The 25,111-nt window shown below is 46.2% G+C and overlaps 1 protein-coding gene across 9 annotated transcripts in view; it reads left to right on the plus strand.

The window, feature by feature from the left end:
• Window positions 1-25,111, plus strand: part of LOC124429417 (protein sickie) — an 83,936-nt gene that overhangs the window by 37,525 nt on the left and 21,300 nt on the right. For 7 of the 9 annotated variants that reach the window (XM_046974700.1, XM_046974679.1, XM_046974683.1 and 4 more), the window contains 6 exons: window positions 1,591-1,760; window positions 8,289-8,452; window positions 17,257-17,410; window positions 17,490-19,269; window positions 19,376-19,791; window positions 23,346-23,637. In XM_046974700.1, coding sequence (XP_046830656.1) covers window positions 1,591-1,760; window positions 8,289-8,452; window positions 17,257-17,410; window positions 17,490-19,269; window positions 19,376-19,791; window positions 23,346-23,637 — 2,976 coding nt within the window. Of the gene's footprint in view, window positions 1-1,590; window positions 1,761-4,527; window positions 4,774-8,288; window positions 8,453-17,256; window positions 17,411-17,489; window positions 19,270-19,375; window positions 19,792-23,345; window positions 23,638-25,111 lie in introns of those variants that run through there. The other 2 variants (XM_046974731.1, XM_046974709.1) reach the window with 2 other exon arrangements.

Consider the following 25,111-nt stretch of genomic DNA (forward strand, 5'->3'; position numbering starts at 1 on the left):
AATATATAAATTGATAGTCTTATTTACTCTAACACGTCAGATACGTACGTGTGTGAAAATGTTCTGTAACACTTAACGCGGCCAGCAAGTACGTATGTATATGTTTACAGAGCGACGCGCGCGCGGCCAAGAGAGACGCGTATATAGTTGCTGCGCGTTATACGAGCCAACGGGCACAGTCCTGGCTCACCTAGCTGTTGCGCGCGAGCGCAGAGCACCCGGGAGGATATCATCGGGTGAGTCATCTCGCTCCCTCCCTTTACTCTTCGCGTGCGTCTACACTTTCCTTACCAACAACGTAGAGAGAAGAGAAAGAGGGTCGGTGGTATCGGTACGTCGACGTTTCTCCTCCTCCTCCTCCTCCTCCTCCTCCTCCTCCAGCTCTTATTCGTTGTGTCGCGTCGTCATCATCGTGGCCCGTGCGAGCACGCTTCGTTTTCTGGGTAAAAGCCGACACCGACGTCGAAGACAAAAGAGCACTCTTTCTCTCTCTCTCTCTCTCGCTCTCTCCCCCATCTACCTCTATCTATCTAGCTCTTTCTCCGCGTACTACTAAGCGCGCGCGTGCAACGTAGTACAAGGTGGTAGTACCACGATACTGCCCATGACCACAGTGGTCACGTTTCGTGGAAGCTTTTCTACACGAGAGAGTGTCCCTTTGTGTTAAGAGACCACCACCGAGTACGAGTTTCGAGTGTAACGCTCCTGTACCAGCTATGAATGTACACCGAGATGTTCGGATAGCGATCGTTTGAAACAAATCTCGTGTTATATTTCTTACTCCGTTGTACTGGCTCTTCTCTTGGCTCGAGAGTCGTCGTAATTAGCCGACGTTGTGGGTGAGCGACCGAGCAAATGCATAGGTTCGAGCCTATGTTTTATATACACATATGTATGTATGATGCACGCACGTACATATGTACGTACCTGTTGCCCGTCCCTATATTATGTGTACCCACCGTCCGTAGCCATTGTTGACACGTCGATAACGATACGATCTTTAGCGTGCAAATATATATCGTATTTGCAAGGGACCGTACTGGCATCGTTTGGATGAAAGAAAAAGACCTGACATTTGTTCCTTTCAATCGTTTAGCAAACGATTCGATAGCGTAGATAACGGCTTCTCGATTCGTCCATGTGGCAATGGATCGGGTACAGTTGTCCATAGACGAAAAGGAGAACAATTTGAATATGGTAGCATTTGGTAAACGCCTCGTCGGCTCCGTTTCGCCTCGATGTTCGAGAGTAATTATTCCACTCGATTAATATGTATTACAGGGAATATATGTGACTCGATCGATGATTATGGCACGATGTGAACGGACGTACGTCCCCATTCGTAAATGCGAAATAAGCGTGATTAAGACCCGATAGGTTAGCGATGGTTACTCGATGGGAATATTAAAGTGATCTAAAGTAAAAATATTGTCATTTGTTGAGGGAAAAAGTAGACTGCCTTAAGTGTATAAGAATGTTTCCGATTAGATAGGCAGGTGGCAAAGCTCGGTGATTCACGCGCTCGCATTTTCATCTTTTCCCATCTTCTTTCATGATCGATCATAAAGGTTTGCTCGTTGTGTTGCGCAGGTCGAGAACGTGAACCTGTGCGTGGGAGCGCTCCGAGCGCTCGGGGCAGACGTGGGGGCTGTGAATCCTGGAGAACTAGCGGCAGGATCAACCCTCTGGCCGGTCCTCGCCCTGCTCTTCGCCCTCTCGCGCTACAAACAAAGAGCGAAACAACTTCAAGATATGCCCAGGTAAATTCGTCGTACGCTATCGAGCCCGAGATAACGTAGAAATCTACCGACAATATTACCGGCGCTCGACATAGGTATGGAAAAGTTCGTTGTTATCGACGTCGTCGCTTTATCGACGATCGCTAACAGAGTATAATCCTCTTCCGATATCCTTTCTTATCGACGATCGATCCACGGTACTCTACGATGGAATATGATGAAACGAAGATTGGAAACCACGCACGAGGTCTCCCATCTCGTCGATTCATTTTCTCGAGAGAAGAAAGTCTCTCGGATGGTCGATAATTATGCGATTTCGTAATGTATTAGTATAAAGAGAAGCGCAGAGATAAGGCATAATGTCTTTTCGGTTTTTCCCTTCATCTTCTTTTTTTTTCTTCTACGAACGTTCTCGCTCTTTATGGTGCCGACGCGATCCATCCGACGAGAAATGTTCTTTTTTTCCAAGAAAAAAGATTTTTCTAGAAAAACGAATTAAAAAGGAGATTCTATTCGACTACGTAAATTTAATATATGTCATCTCCTTTAATTCTCGAGAAAGAGGAAGTACGGTTGGCATGATAATTTAAACGAATGGAAGGTGAATCGAAGCATAGGAGGACTCTCGTTTCGTTCGACTTTAGTAACGGGTTCCTTCTTTCCTTAGAGTTTTAGAGACGGCGTTTTTAAGAATCGCCGTCAATTACGAAGGAATTAAAAGATTCCTTTGCTTTTCGCGAAGGCGATCGCCATTCAGGTATTTCCATCGAACAAAGACAAAGACGTTATCGACCTTTCGCCAGAGTCGATTATTATTACGATTATACGCTCTAGACGCGAAGGGAGGGGTCACCCACGCGATCAAGAGAAAGAAAAAGAAAGAAAAGCCGTCCCAGAGCCGAGGAATTCCTTAATGATCCAAACTAGGGATGATTTTGAAATTCGATTCGCGTTCGTGCGTCAAAGCGAATCGACGACTCGCTCCCTCGAGGAGCTCTGCTCGAGGAGGGATAAAGTGATACTCGGCGTATGGTCGTTTCCGCAAATGTATCTTAGGAGATATCTCCGAGGTAGGTTTAATCTAACGCAACGAAATGTCGCCAGCTTAACTTTTTACTTGCCAACGGCAGATCGATACGCGCAAAGGTTTCTTTGGTACCTAACGACTGAGGCGCGCGAGCACGAGTGCTCATTAACGCGAGCGTTAATCGAGCCGTGCGTACGATATTAAAACGCATATACGCATTCTCATAACGTACCTTCTCTTCCCTTGACACGAGGCATTCCGTCTCGAAATAACGACTTTCGAAACGAGCTATTTCAATTTATTTTACCCGGCAACGATTTACGGATTTTACGCAAAAGCCGATAGCGACCTGGTAGACGCACATGTATACCACGGATATAGATGAAACGACGTTTATTCGAAGCGTGCCAAATGGTTCTCCTAGATCGGTAAGCATGTCGAATGTGAGAAATCGCCTAGCCGTACTTACCCCTTCGACGAGAGATACCAAAAAGCCGCTCTAAAAGGGAAACGTTGAAGAGATATAGCGAAAAGAAAATGTTGCCAACGAAGGTGGAAATATTATTGTTACGAGCGAGGTGCGCCCACGCTCGTAATAATAGTCTTCTCCTGGAGTAAAGGAAGGAAGGAAGGAAGGAAGGAAGGAAGGTCACGTGCGCAGGCGCCTAAGCGAAGGAGCGGTTTGTTAGCATAAAAATGGCTTTAAAATTGCCACAGCGATATCGAAAGAGCGCGGCCAACAGCTCGGCGAGGGAAAGGAACATGGTGCTACTGACCGAAGGAGGACGAAGGAGAACGAAGGAGAACGAACGAGGACGAAGGAGAACGATGAAGTACGAAGCGGTCAGAAGGGCAGAAGGCTCAAGAAACGAATCCGCCGATCGGCACGGAGATTCGCGACGATCGGAGTCGAGGAAATGGGTATTCGGTGGAGAAGGAAGGACAGATATCGCGAGAAGAAGAGAGGAAAAGTCGCTGACTTGAGCGGAGTTGCAAAGGTTTGACCGATGCTACGACCGACCGACCGACCGACCGACCGACCGACCGACCGACCGACCGACCGACCGACCGAACGAGAGACAGAAAAAGAGAGAGGGAGCTACAGTCGCAGGAGAGAGGATGCAGGATAGCGGAACTATCGTAAAGGGTGATGGTGGGGAAACTCGGCGAAGCTAGAGTGAGAGAGTGGTGGTGGTGGTGGCGGCGGCGGCGGAGGCGGTCAAGAGAGAGAGAGAAGCCACGTGCTACGGGGGAACGGGAATGGTGTTCTCTCGGGCCTCAGTTTGAAACGGGCCATCAACGATGCCTACGCACCATGGCCGCACCATGAACAGCCGTACGGAGTCGTCGTGTTCTTCATAACGTTTCGCCTTTCGTACTTAAAATTTACGACGGATTAACTATTATTCCTTAACCGCAAAGATGTTCGGTAGTAGTCGGCGAGAGATTCGTCCTCGTCGTCGGACGACGGTCTTGATCGGTCCGAATCGTTGGTTCGATCGATAGGAAAATCGTTGCGCGACATCTCCGGTACGTTCTTGCTCTCAGAGAATAAAGAGAGGAGGAGGAGGGGGGGAGGAAAAGTTGTTCCATACTTTTTTGTTATCGTCCGATCGAACAGCCTCGAGTGTGAAGTGATCGGAAGATAGTGTGCCGCCTCCGTGACTAGCTCTTCTCTAGCATCGTTGTATTCGTTCGTTCGGTTGGTCGTTCGGTCGTTCGGTCGGTCGGTCGGTCGGTCGGTCGGTCGGTCGGTCGATCGGTCGGTCGGTCGGTCGGTCGGTCGGTCTCTCTCTCCTTACGAACCGTCGTCTAATGTGCTCAACCGCATTTCCTCTCGCGACTCGATCGACCGATCGATCCACTCTCGATCTTTCCCTTTGTCGACGAGGAGTCGTAGCGTTCGGCGATAAAGTTCGGCAGGCGTCCTCTCGATATGGGTAACAGTGGAAGCAGCGGCAACAGCAGAAAGGCACGAAGCTTGCCGAACTCGCCGGAAGCTCACAGGTATTCCTTCTTTTTGTATTTCGCGCGTTCTACTCTCACGTTACTACTCTTACGACGAAACAACTTAGATGCCTACGTGGAATCCAAGATGAGAATTAATATGCGTTTATGCACCGCGTCGGCCCGCCATTTCTTTCGAATATCAACGCAATCGTGTTCTAACCGCTGTATCGCTTTCGATCGTAGCAACGATAATACCAAGACTGCCACTAGAAATAACAGCTGCGCTTGACGATGGTAATACAAAACGTGAACGTCCTTTAAAAACTCAACAACGTGCAGCTGGTGATCGGAGTCGAAACTATTTCCCCCCTTTTTTTTACGACTAGAATGTATAACCTATTCAACGACGCTTTTCCTTCCCAACATCGTTTCTTGTATCATGGAGCCACCTTGTCGAGCCATCGATATTCGATTCAAATGATAATCTTCTTATTAGCCAACTGTCAAAACGTATCGAGCGTTTATATAAAAAAAGAAAAAAAAAAAGGTTTTTCCTATGTAATAAAACTATGTATAAAAAAATCCGATCGTTTGTCTCCAAATTCACATCGTTATCCCGGCTTATGTATTCCGATTCTTTGTTACTCGCGCGAGCGTCCAAAGACGGCTCTTTTGTGAGAGTAGACAGTTGGCGATTGTAAGGGGTTGCTGCTGGATGGTGCTGTGGTAAGGGACGCGCGGGCGTGGGCGCGTAATAATCGAGCCACGCAAAGTCCCTCTGCTACGATCTATATTGAGAAGGAAAACCAGATCCCTCCCTTTCTTCCTTGCTTGTCGTTCGTTCGTTCGTTCGCTCGCTCGCTCGCTAGCTAGCTCGTTCGTTCTCCTCTCGTTGGAGGGTCGTCGAGAAGACCGGTTAGACCTTGGCCGTCGTCGTCGCCGTCGTCGAAACACGCTTCGACGCGTTTTCCATGTTCCTCGAATCTTTACCACCAAGTGCGCGTCGTTCTTCTTTCAAAATTAATCCTTTTCAAATTCGCTCGCATTTTTTCCTTTGACAAACTCCCTTCTTCCCTTCGATCTCTCGTGCGTCAGAAAGGAAAGAATTTCAATATGATCCGAAGGCAAGATTCCGATTCCTTCGACCTATCGAAATTCTCAATTACGATGACGAGCACCGATTTGAATGCTTGGCATGGTAGTTACGTTGGCACTAGTTGTTTGTCCTCGATCTAGTCTCGTTAGAAATTCCAAAGAGATGAAGGAATTCAAGATGAAAGATTGGCAAGCCTCAACATTTTCTACTTTTCCGCTCGATCGTGCCCAAGAAGAAGAAAGATGGAATAATATCTATTAGAAAGAAATGAAATTTCATCGATAAGAATATGGAGAGTGAGTGGGAGGGAGAGAGACAAGCGTAACGAGGCATGCATCTTTTTCTACCCTTTCGTCGTCGCCCTTCGTGTCCTCCTCCAGTGGCTTTTTGTCACTCGAGGCCACTCGATTTCGCTGATTTATGCCCGGGATTCGTGCGATTATTTCACGCTCTCTCTCTCTCTCTCTCTCTCTCTCTCTCTCTCGCTCGCTCGCTCGCTCCGTCAGCGCTTCTCTTTATTTAGCGTGCGAGTTCAAAGACATCACCGACTCCGAGAGTGACTCAATGTTTTCAATGTGAATGGTCGCAGAAATAGATCCTTCGCAGAAAAAGAGAGAGAGCGAAAAAGACGTACGAGTAAAAAAGAGAGAGAGAGAGAGAGATCTTCAAGATCGCACGTTGGACCGTTGTATAGAATTCGTTTATAATGGAGGATCGCTCATTCGGGAATTACCCAACGAGTAAGATCGAGCTACTTTTATTTTTTTCTTCGATCCTTGCCAATATACCTGCTTTAATGAATCTCGAGGGTACAACATTTTTTTTCCTTTAATTTCATTACCTTCTTTATTATACTCTCCAGACTAATTACTTCATTAAGGAAAATTTGCAAGAGAATGAAATGCGCGGTCGTTTGCGTGCCTAAAAATTGTCTTCTCGAATAAGATCTCAAGTTCGACTTTAAAGAGCATAAGAATATTGTGTAAAACTATTGATGCGTTAGGAAGAATGTGAAGGAGCGTGCGTGAGCATTTTGCCTTGGGGCTCGACGCATATTAAAACTCATCGAGAACGGAACGAAACGGGATTATGACATTGCGAATAAATTTTTTTCTTTGTCGCTTGACAAAGGGGAATTTCATTTTGAAACGCTTTCGTTATTGATCCGACAGGAAGAAAATGAGATAAGCTATTGAAATTATGACTGGTAATATATTTCCGAGGAAGTACATTCGAGTATTCGCGTTGATAGAACTTATCTTTTTCTCCTGAAATTACGTCAAGTATGTACGTTGAAGAGATTCAACTCAAAGCATAGTTTGATACGTTGCATTTATTCAACGATAAAAAGTCGTCATTATGAATATTATTAAGTATAAAGCTCTTAATTCCGTATGAAAAGGCGATTATTCGAATTTCGAGGAGCCCCCTTTAATAAAAAGAGAGGATTAGGAGGGAACAAAGAACGGTGATCGTTTCGAGTCTGGAGTCGATCGTCTTGTCGAAACAAAGTACGACGAATAGTTATCCAGTGTTGAGGGTGAAAAACAACGACGAAGCTTCGTTATAATAGCATCATCCGGCGTAGGTAGCTAAACGGCTCGGTTTTCCTAGAAGCACTCGGTCCTTTTTTTCTCTCGAGATTATCTAAATTTATCTCTCGAGAGCTAAAACGCAACGTGCAACACCCGCTTTCTCTCTCTCTCTCTCTCTCGCTCGCTCGCTCGCTCGCTCGCTCGCTCGCTCCTGCTTCGTGTGCTTTCTCCGTCGTCGTCATTATCGTCTCTTCTCGTCGCAAACTGGACCCGAGAACCGGCCTGACATTCGCTGCCGTCTCCTATCACCAACAATTATCCCCAATATCTCGCATGGTTTACCGTTGCACCGTTCCGCACCGAGCCCGTTCGACGAATTAGACCGATCGAACGACTCTGCGTTCGACAGGGTGTGACGATATACGTATTCTTACGTAAACTTACCTTTCCTTCCAATAGATTCAGCTCGGATAAAAGCCTCTTCCGATTTGGCATTGAGTTTCGTTATTAACGTTATATAGTGCTTATGGTAATATAGTGTCTGTCGATGGGATCGATCGTTCCCAAGTATAAATAACGAAATAATTTCTCGAATCGGTCGGTCGTATAAGGAACGTCTGTTGTACGAGAGTCCGCAGGGTGTCCCCCGATGTCACCGAATAGAAAGAATGCGCAAGGTGTGTCTACGTCCACGGCTCTTTCTCGACTACGTGGGTGTCCGTATATGCGTTAGCTTCGCGGTGGCTCGTAAATTAGGCTCGCGCGTAAAACGAGAAACGAGAATGGAAGTTGCGTATCAAGAAAGTACTTACTCGGTCCAAGAGATATCGCGCTGTACGTGTAATTCTTAAGCTACAGGCAATCTCAAAAAGAACACCTCTTACAGATTCTTATAGACGTTAAAAATCAATTCTTTGATGTTCCCTGATCCTGCGTTTCAGATTACCATCGCCGTACAACAAGCAATCGGGTGTCGGTGGTGGTGCCGGTGTTGGGCAAGGGGGTGCGACGAGCATACCTTTACCCGCGACGGTGGCCGCAACGAGACGATGTCCTCCGGACAAAGTCAGACCTGCCCCAGCTCCCACGCATCAGTCTCCTCTTGGTAAGTTTCTATATATAACTTATAACTTGTAACATTCTTTATATAACTTATCTCTTACGCATTTCTATCTTGCCCGTCACTCTGCAATGCGATAAGGAAAGACGATGATCGTTCGATTCGCAAGAATTGAAATTATTCCCGTTTGTCCGCTTCCGACTAAATAACGAGACTACGACTTAGGATTCTCGATGGCTTAAAGGCTCGAGGGTTAAAACAAAGGCACGTTAGCGCGTTGCCACTTGACTGGTCAGCCGCAAGAAGAGCACCTTAAATATCATCGAGCTTGAAGCAGTAACGGGGCATGGGCGCAGCAAGGTGAAAGCCTGCTATGAAATAAAAGGCACGAGGAAGAGAGAGAGAGAGAGAGAGAGAGAGAGAGAGAGAGAAAGGGTGGGGGAGAGGGAGAATGCAGAGAAAAGGGAAGCCCAACGAGATCATATTTTCTTTCTCTTTCTTCCCTCTTTTTTCTTTTTTTTTGGTCGACCCTTCTTCATCCTATTCGTGCAAGCTGCTTTTAATGGAAAGTCATTAGCAGCTGACTCCATCCAACGGTTACTACGGGCGAGAGATATCGTTCGAGCATGCTCTCTTGATGTTGACGGCCCGTCTGGTTGCTCCTCCGACTCGTCTCTTCCGTCAACAGGCTTCTCGTTCGCGATATTCTCTCTCTTTCTCTTGCTTCATCCTCGTACGTTCCACTCTATCATCTCTTTTGCATTTACTGTCAGTCGATAGAACAGATATTCATGGACGTTCGCATCGAGCTCGTATTCTGTCGACTCGCAACGACTCTCTCTCTCTCTCTCTCTCTCTCTCTCTCTCTCTCTCTGTTTATCAAGAGGTCAAGAAAAATAACTTTGTTTCGACAGTCGATTGGCGTTAATTAGGTATCGATATCGAGTTAACGAAAGTTAAAAAGAGACCATTAGCCAGCGAGTAGTCTACGAAGAGGTTGCTAAAAGCAACCCCTTGCGCATTTCTGACTGCTGCAGGAAAACGTCCGGACCACCATGGAAACAGGGAGTTAGAGGGGTACGCGAGAGATATTCGTCCTCTTCTTTAAATATATGGACTCTCACGCACTCTGATCGTTTCGCGACTGCTGCCTGCACGTGCTGTATTTTGTGTTTGTGTGTGTCCGCGCGCGCTTGCGTGCTTTACGTTCGCGTTCCCCTATCTCGCATTGCTTAGCCCATACGCACGGAGATATTACCTACATCCATTGTGTAGGTGAACGTTCGTAGGTAGTTGGTACTCGCAGGAGAGAGAGAAATGGGGTGCCACCCCATACTATATACTTTACCCTCGACTCCCACGTTTCCAGGGCGTTCATGGCCAGATGTGCAGGCCGATTTACAGCGGTACTCAATTCTATCTTTCTCTCTTCCTATCGTCCGCGTTCGATCGATTCGTTCGAGATACGTGATATATGAAGAAATAACCGACAAGAACGAGGCATTAAGTAGGTAGACACGCGTAGATTTCTATATATCCTACTTCTCTATTCCCTCGTTATTCCGATTCTGGCAAACGTGATCGAACCTAACGCGCTAACGATCCTTTGTTTACATGGTTGAGCGTCTCTATCAGAGCCGAGGTTTTAAGGGGATGCGCCTATGCCGTACCAGCTATCAAAGTGCGCGTGCCTCTGGCCCTTTCCAAGAGAACTCTGATAGCTACGGCGCAACGTAGAATGCCCGTTCAAAGTTGTGCTACGAAACGGACCCTCACTAGCGGCCTTTCTACCTAGAGAGTTTAGGGCCGGTCTAATAGAGAGGAGCGCACGCGCGTACGGCTAACGCCTCGCGTGTCGCCTCGCGTGTCGCCTTGTACACCTCCTTTCCTACAAGTAACCAACCATCTATTGCTCCAGGAACGAATCGCGAGCACATTTCTTTGCTCGATCTCGTCTCGTTGCTCGATGAATATGTCCTATTGTTCTTGCAACTTTGCCAACGTTCCCCGCACCCACAATCCGATCGCAACGGTCTATCGAATTTGTTAAATGGTACGATTAAGATGATCGTTGCGAGCTCCATATAAAGCCAATGAAATTTTGAAGAACATTCCTGGCGGGCTTCGAAAAAAAAAAGAAGAAGAGAAAAGAAAAACAGAAAAAGTAATAACGATAGGCTCGAGCCTCTGTAAAAGAGAATATCCCCTTAACAGCCAACGCATCGTTCCGGATTCGAAAGCAAGCTATTCGTTGACCTCGAAACGGAGCACGCGACGGACGGAACACGAAGATAGGATCTTCTTTGAGAAGCGTTAAAAAGAAGTCGGTTTTCGAGCAAATGCAAACTCATTGCGTGACGGCCGTTTATTTTAATCTGTACTGACGCCGTTCATAAATACACAGATATATTCGTACTTGTGGCTCGCCTACAACTTTAAAGATTATTTTTACAAAACTCGTTGCGACTGTTTTGTTTTGAAATAAATTTTATCGGACACGATAAAGATTATTAAAACGTGAAATAATTCATATCTCGTAAGATATACCAAGGCTAGACCTTGCTCTTTGATGCCGACAAAAATCTACCATTTGGGCTAACCCGTATACACCTAAGTGCTCTAGTACATATGCGCCAACGAGAAAGAGAAAGAAAGTACGAAATGGTCGAAAAGTATGAAATAGTTTATATTCTTTGTGATCTCACCTTAAGCTCGGTAATCCTATAGGAATCTACCCCAAAGGATGAAACACCAAGGGGAGAAAACGTGCTGTCGTATCCGTCCGCGATATAAACTGTCTTTCGTTGCGCTTCCTTCTTTCCGTGTAAACGGGGCATGATGGAAAAAAGGGAAGAAAGAAGGCCAAGAAAGACAACGAGAGAAAATTCAAGCCGTGAAATCACGAACGCGGGCACACGTAAGACTCGCAACCGGTCTTTAACCCCAAAAAGCGAACGAGGAATATCAGTGATTCTCACCTCAAAATCTACCACGGATGAGTAAGAACTGAAAAGAGAAATGATATTATCTCGCCTACTTTCTATCTCCCATTGTATTATGTATGTAAAATCGTACGTTAATTTCCAAATTGACAATCTTATGTTTGGACGACGGGATCTTGATCGCAAAATAATGTTTTTACTACAGAAGATTAGTATACGTTTCGTAAAATTATTCGATATGAAATCTAATAAAAATTGAACAGCTCATTGGAATTGATATTTTCGATCGACGTTGTACGACGATCGTGATTTTACGTAGAGATAAAAATAAGAAAGAACCACTGACCGAATGTTCAGCGACCCTTAAATCTCCCTCTCCTCCTCCCTCGTGTTTTCTTCAAACACACATACACACGTGCGCGCGCGCACGCGCTCATTCTTTTTCTCCCAGGGTGTCCCTCTCTCTCTCTCTCTCTCTCTCTCTCTCTCTCTCTCTCTCTCTCTCTCTCTCTCTCTCTCTCCCTTTTTCGTATAGGTTAAAAATACTACCCTATACTAATTTTTCCTCTACCGGTTTGGTGCTACAGGTTTCGAGAATCTTACTGGCGATGATTCGTTCTCGCTGGGCGTGTAAAGGAAAAAAAAGAAAAGTAAGTCGACTCGCGACACAAGAAGAGAGAGAAAAGTCAGGGTCGAAGTAACTTTTAGCGCGAACAGGGCCGACCGGTCGCCTTGGTTTTACAGGATGATTCAAAAGTACCGCATAAATATCGCGTTTATTATTAGCGATTCGTTTCCTTTTCACGATCTCAACCGTCTCTCCCGTCTTTTTCCTCCTCCTTATTCAGGATCGGTAAAAAGTTGCGATTAACGACGGCACAAAAGGACATTTATTGAAAATAAATCTTTTTTATTAAATATTATTAATAATTGTATAGAAATAACACACTTGTGTAGATGGACACGTATACGTCGGCGGTGTGTATGCTATAAAGAAAAAAAGAAAAACGAAAAAAAAAAAGGAAAAGATTTATCGAATTAATGATCGACAATATGGATATACGTAGTCTATATACGTTATCAGATAGCGAGTCTTCAACATTGACGTTTGTATTCGTGGAGTGCAGCGGTGTAAAACGGATGCTGGGGTACGTCGTCGTTGACAGCGAGAACATCGAGACCGCATACGCGATGTAATTTGTGTCTTTAGAAAAGCGCTTTCCACCCCGTCTACTACCCTCGACGCTGCGCTCCTTTGTCCGACTATTGCGCGTTGGAATATCATAGTCGCGCTACTACATATCGAAGGGTCGCGGAAAGGATAGACGAGAGAGAATTTGAATCGTATCTATGGAAATTTTATTCGCACCGGATCTCTCTCTCTCTCTCTCTCTCTCTCTCTGCGCTTTTTCTAAGCCGAGAAAGTAAGGAATATAGTTCGCTTCCTCTTGGATACTTATAGAAACGATGCCTTCTTCTGTTTCGATTAGCTAAAATCATATACTAAATCGTATAAAATCGTAATGAGAAATAATTAATTTCTAGTTCGTAAATCAAAGTGAAAGCGTTCGAGAGCGGCTGAATGAATTGTAAAGACTCTTTGAAGAGATCCAGAAGATGAAATACCCGTATCAGTCGACTCTCCGTCGATCGGTTTGGATTTGGAACGTAGGCAGAGCATGCGCGTACTTCCGCGTCTTTTTTCAACCTGGCTCGCGTACCTCTACCTACCTACCGTAGATGTATTATACTACGTTCATAGCTAGGTTTAATCTCGTTGGCCGAGATGTGCCGTCGCGACACGCGCACCCACACGTTTCCGCTTTTAAGGACACCACGTCTCTTTGGTATAACGAACTCTCGCGCGCTCCTCGTGCGAGGATAAACGAGCCGTCGGAAATTATAAAGTCAGTTTCTTCGCGACGCGACGCGCGAGCACAGGTGTGCGCGAGAACGGTTTCACGCGTCTACACATGTGTACGACGAATTTAATTCGAATTTCTTCCCCTTCCCCTTGCTCGTCTTCTTTCCCTTTCTCTTTTCTTTCATAGTAACCCGACGGAACAAATATCAACGACGAGTGCCATCACGCCATATCTCAAGTACGTACCCCGAATAACAATATTACTCGCATTAGATAGAAACGTAGACGGAGAGAAAACTCAGTTTTTTCTTTGTTAATCGTCATATCCTCGTGTACATAAATTAACGCATTATTTTATTCTGTTATTATCTACCTTGTGTAGTATATAATACATTTTATTCGAAGAATACAATAGTATCTTTTTTTACAATGGTAGTCTTTAATTTTCATTATCCTTATCAATATTCATTCTTGCGATTTGCGATCCTCTTCGTTGGTCTACCCAAACGGATCGGAAAATATATCCTCTCGCGCGGGCCCTCAATTATTTAGTTAAATAGGCAAACAAAGCTCCTTTCGTTAGTCCCTATCACGGATGATGATTGCGGACAGGTGGAGATTTTATCGGAATTGAGTATATACATAAAGTAAAGCACATAAATACGTACGCATGGGAATAGGCAAAAGTTGTGATATATCGTAGTATAGATATAGTGGCTGGTATATTTGCCAGGCGGACACGGGTGTTGAACGACGGAAAATGGAGAAGCGAAGAGAAAATAACGGTCGTACAGGGTGAGGGCCAAAAAGAACTGAATCCCTTCCTCGTCTTCTCTCTTGGCATCCCTCTTCGTGTTCCTCTCAGTCTACCGCCCACCCACCCCCTTCCTCTTGCCCATATACATGCTCTCATCTCTTTACCTTTTTCCTTTATACATGCGTGTACCGTCGGTCTCTTTCCCTTTCTCTCTCGTTTCATTTTCCATCGGCTTTTTTCACCCTCTCGCTTACTCGCTCGGTCGCATCGAGACACAGGTACTCTCGCAGTAGCGTCGCGTTGTGATCCGCGTCGAGGGCCTCCGCGTGGTTTTTACACGGCTTATAGACGTCGTGCTTTCGAAGACGACTACTGCTACAGGGATAGAAACCCGTGCTCCCTCTCTCTCTCTCTCTCTCTCTGCCCTCTAGAGAGAGAGAGAGAGAGAGAGAGAACCGACGCTTTCCTCCGTCATCGTAAAATTTCGAAGCAGTCGTTCGCCGAACGTCAACTCGTTCATGATCCCGCGGGAAAAAGGAAATGTTTTGCGTACGATTCGTACGCGAGAGGAACGTTCGCGAGGGTGGTGGTACGTCGACGACGACGAGGACGTTGGCAACGGTTCGCTTTCTTCGACAACGACACGAGATCGGTGAGCAAGTGCCTACATATGTATGCTTTTGTTGCGTTTTTCTTCCAACGACCGAGACCCTTCTTGTCTTGTTTACCTACCACTAAACTCTCTTTCCCTCTCTCTCTCTCTCTCTCTCTCTCTCTCTGCCCTTCGCTCCAGACTCGAGGAGACTCTTTGGCCTCGGTGTCATTATACGGAAATAGGGCTCATCGAGGCAACGAAGAAATCTTATTGTCTTTTCGGTAGAAATACCTAGCCTAGTTTATTTAGAACAATATGTCAACTTTATATAGTCTTTTATCCAATTTATTTGTTCCTTATTAAGCGATTCGAGATTCGAATATTCATCTTGAAACAAAAAATGCTTGGTTCTAATTCTTTTAATCCTCTTAGAATCTTCTACCTGAAGGTGGATCATCTTACTTTGTTTTGTTTGGGAGGAAGATGTGGATTGGATTCGGCTAATCCTTCGAAACGAGTTTGAATATGTCAACGTAAGAAAGAAGGGAAAGATGCTGAACTTATAGAATGTGTTCGAGTCGATGGGTGAGTCACGATCGTCAGTGTGACACCCTTCGGGACTTTGCTTCGAATCCCACGGGAGAAAGTGAGAGAGAGAGAGAGAGAGAGAGAGAGAGAGAGAGAGAGAGAGGCGAGAAACGGACGCTTTGTCGAGACAACCCTCGTACTAATTCCTATTGACGGCCGCACGTGCGTGAGCTTCTCCGACAATGAGAAGAGAGAAAAAACGCAGCTGACCGAGCCCACATCGAAATTAAATTGATTTTTTGAGGACGACCGAACCGACCGAGGGCTGGACCAACTTGTACGTATCTTCGCGATCGAGAACGTTTCTAAGGGAATTGCCGAGTCGCGCTGTACATACGTGGATAGATATATCTATGTATAGACTTTGAAATATTTGGAATGCAGCTTTCACATTTTTACGCGCCCGATCGTTATCGTAAATGTGTACCCATTAACAATGAGAGAAGCATCCTAACGGATACTTTTACAATGGATCAGACGGACGATTAGCCGATAATAAGTTCTTCCTCGAAAAAGAGGGCTTAGTCATCGACCGAGTCGTTGTCCGAACTGTAGAGAATGCGTAATGTGTCTGCTGCCTGCGTGCCTGTTGAAGCGAGAGAGAAAATGTCTCGAGCAGTACGGAAAGTATAAGGGCTCTTCTAATCCTTGATACCGGTTCGTTGTAAGATAATCGAGGAGCTAGGGAGTAGTAGTCGGTGGTAACGCTACTCTTCGGCTTAACTTCTGTTTGTTCTTTATTCTTCTGTTGAGACGGACACGTGTCTCCTTTGATAAAGAAAACAGAAGGCAAACTTGGAGGTAATTTGTACGAACGTTTTGTACCATTTCAAAATACACTTGCGTCAAAGTTCACTTTCGATGTATCCATGATATATGGTACCCATGTTACCGTTCCCTGGAATCATTTTTATTTTCTAAGAATGAAATTGTGAAAAATCTGATTCGTGGAAAGAGATAAATATAAATAAAGTAATTTCATGCGCGGCTCGCGATTCGTTTCCTTTATCGAGTGCTTCTCAAATACGCCGTTCGTCAGAGGCTTCTTACGAGGATCACGGTAGGATAGCAATAGCTCGTTGCGTGGACGAGACCGTATTTTCAATTTCGAGGAAAAAGTTGACGAGTTTGTTCGAAAGACTACAAATCGGACCTTTCTCTCTCTCTCTCTCTCTCTCTCTCTCTCTCTCTCTCTCTCTCTCTCTCTCTCTCTCGTTCTCGCTCTGCTAGAGCTCGCGGCGCAAACGAAGCGAAAACTATGGGAAAATTGTAAAGCGAGAGGAAAGCTCGGTCAGCGAGAGTAACGTCTTGATAAAGCAAAAACAATATTCGCGCCGTTATTACGCTCGAGTGCTTCTCAAATAGAGGCTCGTTAAATTACGATTTCATATCGTAAGGCTAGCGATCGGCCGATTAGCTAAATCCATCTCGCTAATATTACTCGTTGCTTTTTATTATTTCCCATTCGGCTTACTCCGCTCAATTTGAACTTTTATAACGGGACGAAGAGTTTATAACAACGACCGACGAATAAAGTTTACTATCGAACGAAATCTCATCGCGATAGATGCGTATCCCCCCGAGCGATCGATAACGTTTGAAATATCTGCATGCGCAGCCGATGGTAGTGGTACTCCAGGAGGGTGTATAAATATCAACGCGGAGGTTTATTTCGTCTAACGAGAGTTATCCATCGAGAGAGTTACCGTAGAACATGGCCGAACGAGCGCGTAAAATGACCTCGAGCGATTATTATTCGAATAATTATTTTATCAAAGACGAGTAAGTCCGAGTAAGTTTTACAGGAAGAGTTTTAAACTCCGTTCAGAACGGCACAACGAGTACTTATCGATATATTGTACTCGGGCAAGAAGGCCGCGCTCGTATCGTCGTTTTATCGAGTCGTTTACACGACGGCGACCAAAGAAACGATCGCCGTCGACTCTATGGTGTAAACGAATTAATCTCGCGCGCCGAGACTAAACCGGATAATACTGATAGAGTTTAGCGGCTACGAGTCTCGTAAACGAGGAATAATAGCTACGTATTGGAACGTAGAAAAGGGGATTCGTTGTTATCCTTTTTGCATTTTTAACCTTTCAGGAGGTCTGAAGCAAGGGAACGGCGGTGTGGGGAGTGCAAGCAGTTCGAGGAGTACCAGTCCGAGTCAACAACAGACACTGCAGACCGGTCTGTCCTTCATTCCACAGCCGAGGGGTCAGAACGCGAATCGGCAAGGCACTGGCGGGACCCCAAGGTGATAATAAAACGCTTAGAATTTAGATTATGATTACCGATTAATTAGCGGTTCTAAATTTCCTTCATTGAATTTTCAGTCCTAGAACGTCAGCCGTGGGTAGACCTAGTGGCATTAGGACGACGACGACGACGACGACGACGACGGCGGCGGCGGCGGCGGCGGCGGCGGCGGCGGCCACGGCGACGACCCAGGCTTGCCCGTATTCCGGCAGTGGAAGTACCACGGCGCAAAACAAAAACTCGGTTCTCGACAAGTTCAAGCTCTTCAACAACAAAGATAAAAATCAAGAGAGGGGAAAGGCCACGTCAGGCGTATCGAAGCGTACGTCGAGCTCGTCCGGTTTTTCCTCGGCACGCTCGGAACACTCGGACAGTTCTACGTCGCTCTGCGATCAGGGTAGAATCCAAGTCGAGCCGCCAAAGAGTCGGGCGTTAAAGTCCAAATTGCAATCGGGCAAGCAGACGGCTAAGCAGGCTAGCCCGAAGACGGTCAGGAAGGAACAAAATAAGACTCAGAGTAGCAAGATCGCCCGTACGAAAGGATCGATACCAGAAAAACTGACCGGTTATACGAATTTGCCGTTGGACGATGTCAAAAGGGAAGGTGGAAAGATCGCGAACGTTTGCGCTAAACTACCGGCGGACAAGAAGACCTCGAATTTGCAAGATATATTGAAAAATCATTCGTCCACGCAATCGCAGAAAGGGAATAATCCGACGTCGACGACGCCGGCGAAACATATCAGCCAACAGGAGAGCAAAAATATATCGAATTCTAGTAGAAACGAGCTGTCGATAAAACAAACGGCGCCTCGGCCGAAGATGGAGCTTCCTGGTAAGATGGCGGATCCGAAAGTTCATTTACAGGCTCTCAAGGTACCTCCGAACGGAGTCAACAAGGATATGCTCCTACAAAAGAATTTGCTATCTAACGCGAATGGAATCATATCGCGAACGGACCAGGAAGACGCGAATGTTCCGAACGCGCGAAACAATCCTAGCCCGTTCGATCGGCATACGCAGTGCATGAATCAAGCAAATTTACCGTACGAAAGGATCGTCGAAAAGGAAATTAACATCGACTTGGCCGAGTCGAATGAGGAACCGAATCGAAAGCAGGACTCTTCGATCTCGGACAATTTATCCGGTACTTCTTCTCCGTGGAAGGTGCAAAAATGTGCGACTCGCGAAGAAGAGAGGATATCTATGGATTCCCCGGAGGAAGAAGAGGAGGATGAGGAGGAGGGGGAGGAGGAGGAAGCGACGGCGGAAGATGGGGCGGAGGAAGAGATCAAAAGGAACGGATTGGATTCTTCGAACGTGTCGAAGCCGGGCTCGTCTCGGGACGACGATCCGAGAATACGATCGACGTCGGAAAGCAAAGAATCGAGGATCAAGGAAGATAACGTGAATTCTGCTGAACCACCTACGGGTCAAGTACAAAACGCGAACGTCCATATATTTCCGCAAGGAAAACAGATCTTAGGTGGCCCGTTTCAGGGGCCTACGCTATCCGTAACCGGTCCGGGTTCTAGTATACCAAAACCAACGGCTTTGGTAAAGGGTACTTCGAAGCCACCTAAAGAAAACACGGGACCGAGCGTGCCTACCCCGACTAAACTCAAGGGCGACATTTTGCATCGAGCCAAGCTCGACCCAAATACGATAGCGATGGTCTCACCGATGCCAAGTATCTCCGATCTCATGTCCGAGAGCTCTCACAGCAATTCCAATAGCACGGGCCAAAGTAATTCGAGCGACAGCAGCGTCATTTACCGACCGAGCAGCGAGAGCGGTAGCGAGATCAAGACGATACCTAATCGAAAGATAGACACGACCTTCGAGCAAATGGAAAAGGTACTTTAGCGTTATTAATCTCGATCGTCGGTCAACTTCTCACGGCAATAATTGATAAAGTTTCTCCTTCTCCCTTCTCCGTTCTATCTCCTCTATGTCTCTGCAGGTTTTATCGGAAGGTTCAACGTGCGGTAGTGGCGGCGGCGGCGGCGGCGGCGGCGGCGGCGGCGGCAGCGGCGGCGGAGGTTCGTTGGCCGACGACGAAGCCGAGATGACCGTAAAGCCGATGCAGCCTCTTCTCCGTGGTTACACGCCCGGTGCCAGAGCCCTACAGACCCTGCCGAGCAGAACGACGGCGCGACAATACACGATTCTTCATTCCTCCTCTCATCATCACGTCTCTCACGATTACGCGGACATTGACATAGCCTCGGGTTATCTCAGCGACGGCGAAGTTCTCCGAGGTGGTATGAGCGTCGGCAGTAGGACTCTGTCCGATCTTTGCGACGGTTACATGTCGGAGGGAGGCGCTTCCTTGTACGCGCGTAGGATCAATCCCGCTTACGGTCACGATCGCGAGAGGTAAGCGAGTGAGAGAGAGAGAGAGAGAGAGAGAGAGAGAGAGCGCCCTTCTCTATGACCGTCTATTAACCGTTTACTACTTTTCCTACACTTTAAACCGCATCTTTTAGAAAAACGAAATAGAATTGATAAAGACTCGACTGGACGCGCGATCTCCATTTTCCTCGGACGGATTGCGTCTCGTTATATCTCACTCGCCACGTGCTGTCGCATCTTACGGATACGGAGAATGAGTCACTCTCATTTCACGTGAGAGAGAGAGAGAGAGCTTTAAACGTTTAAATCGTCGCTTTTGTCGAGCGCGCCTCTTCTCTTATTCGTCTTGTTCTTCTTCTACTCTTCTACTCTAACGTCGAAGAGAGATTGCTCGGACGCGTACTAATGGCCTTTAATTAGACGAAATTTTCGCTACTAATCTTGTACACGCGTCGGATACGCTCCGAGCAGGTTCTTCTCATCCTTTGCGAAAAAAGCAAAAAAACAAGAAAATGAAAGGGCGAAAAGGCGCGTTCGTAAACGCATAGGAATCACTCGCGAGACGAAACGACGTCCTTTGATCTCGGTCCACGCGATATATACCTACTTCCCCCGTGATATCTTACCCGAGCTCCGTTGTCGATGAGAAAGAAGACGGAAGAGAAAGGGACAATTCCAAGGACAATAGCACCTTGGAATTCTATGCGATCGAAAAGGTCTCGTCCAACGATTTGAAAGAGCTATAGAGATGTAGAAACGGCAAAAACGATATCTCTCGTGTCTACGTATTACTTGGACGGACGCTCCTCGTTGTCACGAAAAAGAGAAAAGATAAAGCCGGAGGATGAGAAAAGATACATATTTATCTACGGAGCAAGTCGCGACGAGGCGCTTGCGCTCAAAGAGTATATCCGTGCGTGAGTTTAAGGAGCGATCGATCGACCGGCGCCACGGCCGGTGGCGCGATCTGCCGACGAAATAGCAGAGACTCGGCGAGGACGGTGGAGGCACCACCGTCGCAGGACGGCGAGCCTGTTTTCTTCGGGGGTTGTTCTCTCTCGTAGAAAAGGTCGCGAAACCGTAGTAGAGAGCCGTCGTCCTCCTCGTCGTGCGAACAAAGCTGCTCAAGTGCGTGTGTGCGTGCGTGCGTGCGTGCGTGTCTGCAAAAAGAAGTTCTTCTCTTCTCGAGAAGAAATTAACAAAGCAAACGGACCATTTTCTACTTCTTCCTTTTCCTCGTATATCTCTGTCATTTACACGGACCCACACGCGCACGCACACGCACAAGACTTAGACGTATCAATTCTACCTTGTCCAGATCCTTCGCACCCTGCCGCCTCTGTCACGTCGTCCTACGTCTGACTCGTCTTGCAAACTTCCTCGCGCTCGGATACGATTTCGGAGCATTTCGTGCGCGTTCTGTGACCAAAAGGAAGGTGTCTCGAACTAAATGAGAAAGTGGGGAAAAGGGGGTGGTGCGCGCGTGTGAGAAAGACCGATCTCGAGGATAGCGGACGTCTCGCGGCACGCCTTCCTCAGGAGTCACGGTAAATTTCAACGATTCCTTTTAACACGGCTCGATTAAGATATGTCGCTTCTTAAAGTGGACGCAAAACGTATTTAAACGAGTTTACGTCTCCATACGTTTAGGACACGATCCTATCGTTTCGTGTTCCCCCTTCGTCTTCTTACTTTCGCCGGGCGTTCGCGAACGCACGTAGGCGTCGATATACCTCGCTTATTCCCCTGACGTTTCTCTTCGTCTACAACGAGAGCGAACCACCTTTGATCCATCAGCGCCAATATCGATTGTTTCTTCGATGAAATTCATTTATCAGGCTCGAATGTCTGGTCGTCGCCCTCCTCCTCGCGAAGGGTTTTCTCCCTTGATAGTTGCTTACTTTTCGATTAGGCAAGATCCTCGAAAAAAAGAAACCCGATTCCTTTGGCATCGACGTCACACTTTCTTCGACGACCTAAGCTCTCCCTTAACTATTTCTCCTTTGTTCTTTCCCTTCGACTAGTATTATTACGAACATTAAAACCTGTATATTTATCGATTTATCTTTTCTCGCCTCTCTCTTCCCATCTATTTCTCTCTTTCTAGTTTTCATACTGTTCCGTTCTCATTTATTATTTTCAATACTCTCCAATACCTTTTGTCTAGGCTACAAACTTTCCGTCTATCTGTCCTATCTTTCTCGTGCTGTGACAACTCTCCGGCGAGAGAGAGAGAGAGAGAGAGAGAGAGAGAGAGAGAGAGAGAGAGAGAGAGAGAGAGAGAGAAGAGGAACAAAAGTGGCAACAATTCTAAAAGCCTCGAATAGAAGCCTACTTTCAACGATAAACTTGTCGACGTAAACATTATTGGTGAACGTCGACCAGAGTTTGAAAAGTGAACGCTTTTGACGTAAGAGACGAGTTTAGAAATAGTCGAATTACATTTTATCTTAGAGAGAGAGAGAGAGAGAGAGAGAGAGGAGGAGGATTTATGTGCTTCGAGATATCGCGTATCTGACATTTCCATGCATCTTTCGGTTCAGCGATCTTTCTTTCGAAGGGATCCAACTGAGAGAGCAATTAAGAAAATTTCATCAAGAGCTAACCTTTAAGAGGTTCTTGATCTTAGCTTTTCCGATAATACGGTACGTTCGTATTCGTACTCTGCATGTACGATCACACGAAGAAACGATCGATGATGAATTTTTAATGAGAACCATTCTTCGATCGTATTTACGCGAATAAAACGCTACGTTTTCTCGATATTCTTTCAAAGATACACGGCTGCTAGTCTCTATTCTATTGCTTCGAGTGGTTCGAGTAGTATAGTGCATGCAAATTAATAGAATTTCGTCGGTTTTCATACACCCATCTATATACCTTTACCCTACCATATATCGTACATTATATATATATGTGTACACCTATATACCTATACACATGTACAACAGGTAGATATAAGCGCCGCAAGTTATAGTTGCCACTTTAATGGCTTCCCCGTAGCATCCAATGATCGACGTATTTCCCTCTGCGCTATTATATATGTATCTATTTTCTCGAATATGCAAAGTTGACTATGCGCAGCGAGAGCCGTTGTTTACAAGGAAACCTTGTTAAGAAGTTTAGCCTGGTATATCTAGCGCGAGTGTGCCGTCTTTCGAGCTAATAAACTTACGGCTGTATCGTTGAAAGATGCCTGATCTTTCTCAAGAAATTGTAAAGAAATAGCGTTAAACGACTCCCCGCTGGAGCACGAATATGGTGCACGGCGTACAGACAGGAGGGGCCCGCTCACTGTTCGTTAGGACGAAAAATATATCATTATAGGGAGATTATATATATATATATATATATACACACACACACATATATCTACCTATATATAGCGAAAATATTTCCTCTAAAGATGATTATATAATAAATGCGACGGCTGGAGGAGGTGATTTATAAAAATGCGCTTGAAAGACCTCGAAAGGGTTAGGAATGGAACAGAGTCTATCTCTAATAATAGGCGACTTATCGAAAAGCGATAAGATGGGATATAATAAAAGGGGGATATTTCTGTGTTGTCTACGTAGGTACGTAGGTGGCTCGCGACGAGAATTGTCCGGGGTGAAGGAACTGGTGAGCTCGCGAAGGGTGCAGAAGAGACCGTCGGCGAACGCGGTGAGGTCGGATGGAGCCGGAGGAGGCTGCATCGTCGCCGGTACCGTCGGTGGAGGTAGCCTCGTTGGAGGAGCAGGAGCCCTGTTAGGTGCTTGCAGCGGTGGGACCGACGCTTTGGCCGAACTAACAATCGAGGAGCTGGCCTCGATTCCGGCCGGAAATCACACCTCAGCCAATCACACGGGTCATTCCACTCATCACAAGGTCAGCGAACCTCTAACCCCCGCGACCTCCCTCTTCCTTCTTCCTCCTTCCCTAGAGCAGGAGCATCGTGCCGATCGATATCCTACCCACCGAGACGCAACGTCCACCGACGATCCAGTCGAAAAATCATCGACTCCTTTCCTACTCTCAAAATCCTTTCGATGGATTTTCTTTTATTCTTCTGTTTTTTTTTTCTTTTTTTTCGTTTTTTCTTCGTTTCGTCTACCTAACGCGACTAATGATTTCTTAGAAAAGGGCTAAAGCCGAAGTAAAAGGGAAAAGAATAATCGGGCCGCGCGACGCGGCTCTTGAGTTATGTAGCCGGGTCACGACAGCTCGTCGTCGAACGAAATCGATATTTGCCAGGCGAAATCATAATCGTTCTTTTTCTTCCTTTTTACCTTTATACCATTTGTTTCGCTTTTTTCTTCCTTTTTTCTTCCTTCTCCAAATTTTTCTAACCGTATTAGCGCATACGCTAATAACGAGCGAATAAGGTGCTCGTCGATGCGATTTCTTTTCGCATCAGCCTGTAATAAAACGTGGTAGTAGTAGTATTTGACATCAGGTACGGTTGGTTAAAAGTGCCGGTATCGTAGCGTAAGCGCGATTATGGTGGGGGCTCGAGAAAAAAGGGGGTGGCGAGCGATGAATCGTCGAGCGTGCGCTCGCGCGCGTCCGCGCTCTCGGCAGTTACGTTAAAACGTTGCTCCCGTACGCGCCGTACGCGCATGCCGAACGCGAGACCCGTGAGTCATTCATTTTTCAAGCCCAAAATTTCACACGGCAGATACATGCACGTGTGTGTGTGTGTGTGTGTGTGTGTGTGTGTGCGTATAGACATACACCCGCGCACATACACGTATATATCGCATATTCGTATATTTGACCATCTATTCGCGCTTCCTCGGACCATTATGTCGCCTCTTTTTCGTTCGATCGAACGTTGAACCGAACCACACCGCAGTAACACTTTCGTCGTGCTAGTACGAAGAATACGAAAGACGTTTACGGACCTTCCAGACGATACGACGCCACTTTCATTGTCGATTCTAGGTGTCCCCCTCGAGACGGTTGGCCGTCGAGCGAACGAGTACTTTGCTATAATAATCGTTAAAATCGTTTGGAATTATCCTTGTCGTTATTATCGACCATCTATGCAGGGAAACTAGCGATAGGAGACCTACGGAGAAAGATCATGGTGAGTTCTTTTGCGATTACGATTGAGGTTCGTCTCAAAAGGTTTGAGATTTTATATTTAAGAAGAAAATGTTGTAAAATCGATCATCGACGTGACGGCGTCATAAAAGTAGGAGATTTTCTATTGAAATTCATCTAAAGGAACAATTTAAGCATCTTTTCGTGCGCTGATAATGATTAGAAAAAATAAATGTCGAAATTCGTAAAATCCAGGTGGAAAACCGAAGAGGGATCGCGCTAAAACCGCCGCCACGACCGCCTTTCCTACGAGCGT

Source organism: Vespa crabro, chromosome 1 (genome assembly GCF_910589235.1).
Source record: "Vespa crabro chromosome 1, iyVesCrab1.2, whole genome shotgun sequence".
Classification (NCBI taxonomy): domain Eukaryota; kingdom Metazoa; phylum Arthropoda; class Insecta; order Hymenoptera; family Vespidae; genus Vespa; species Vespa crabro.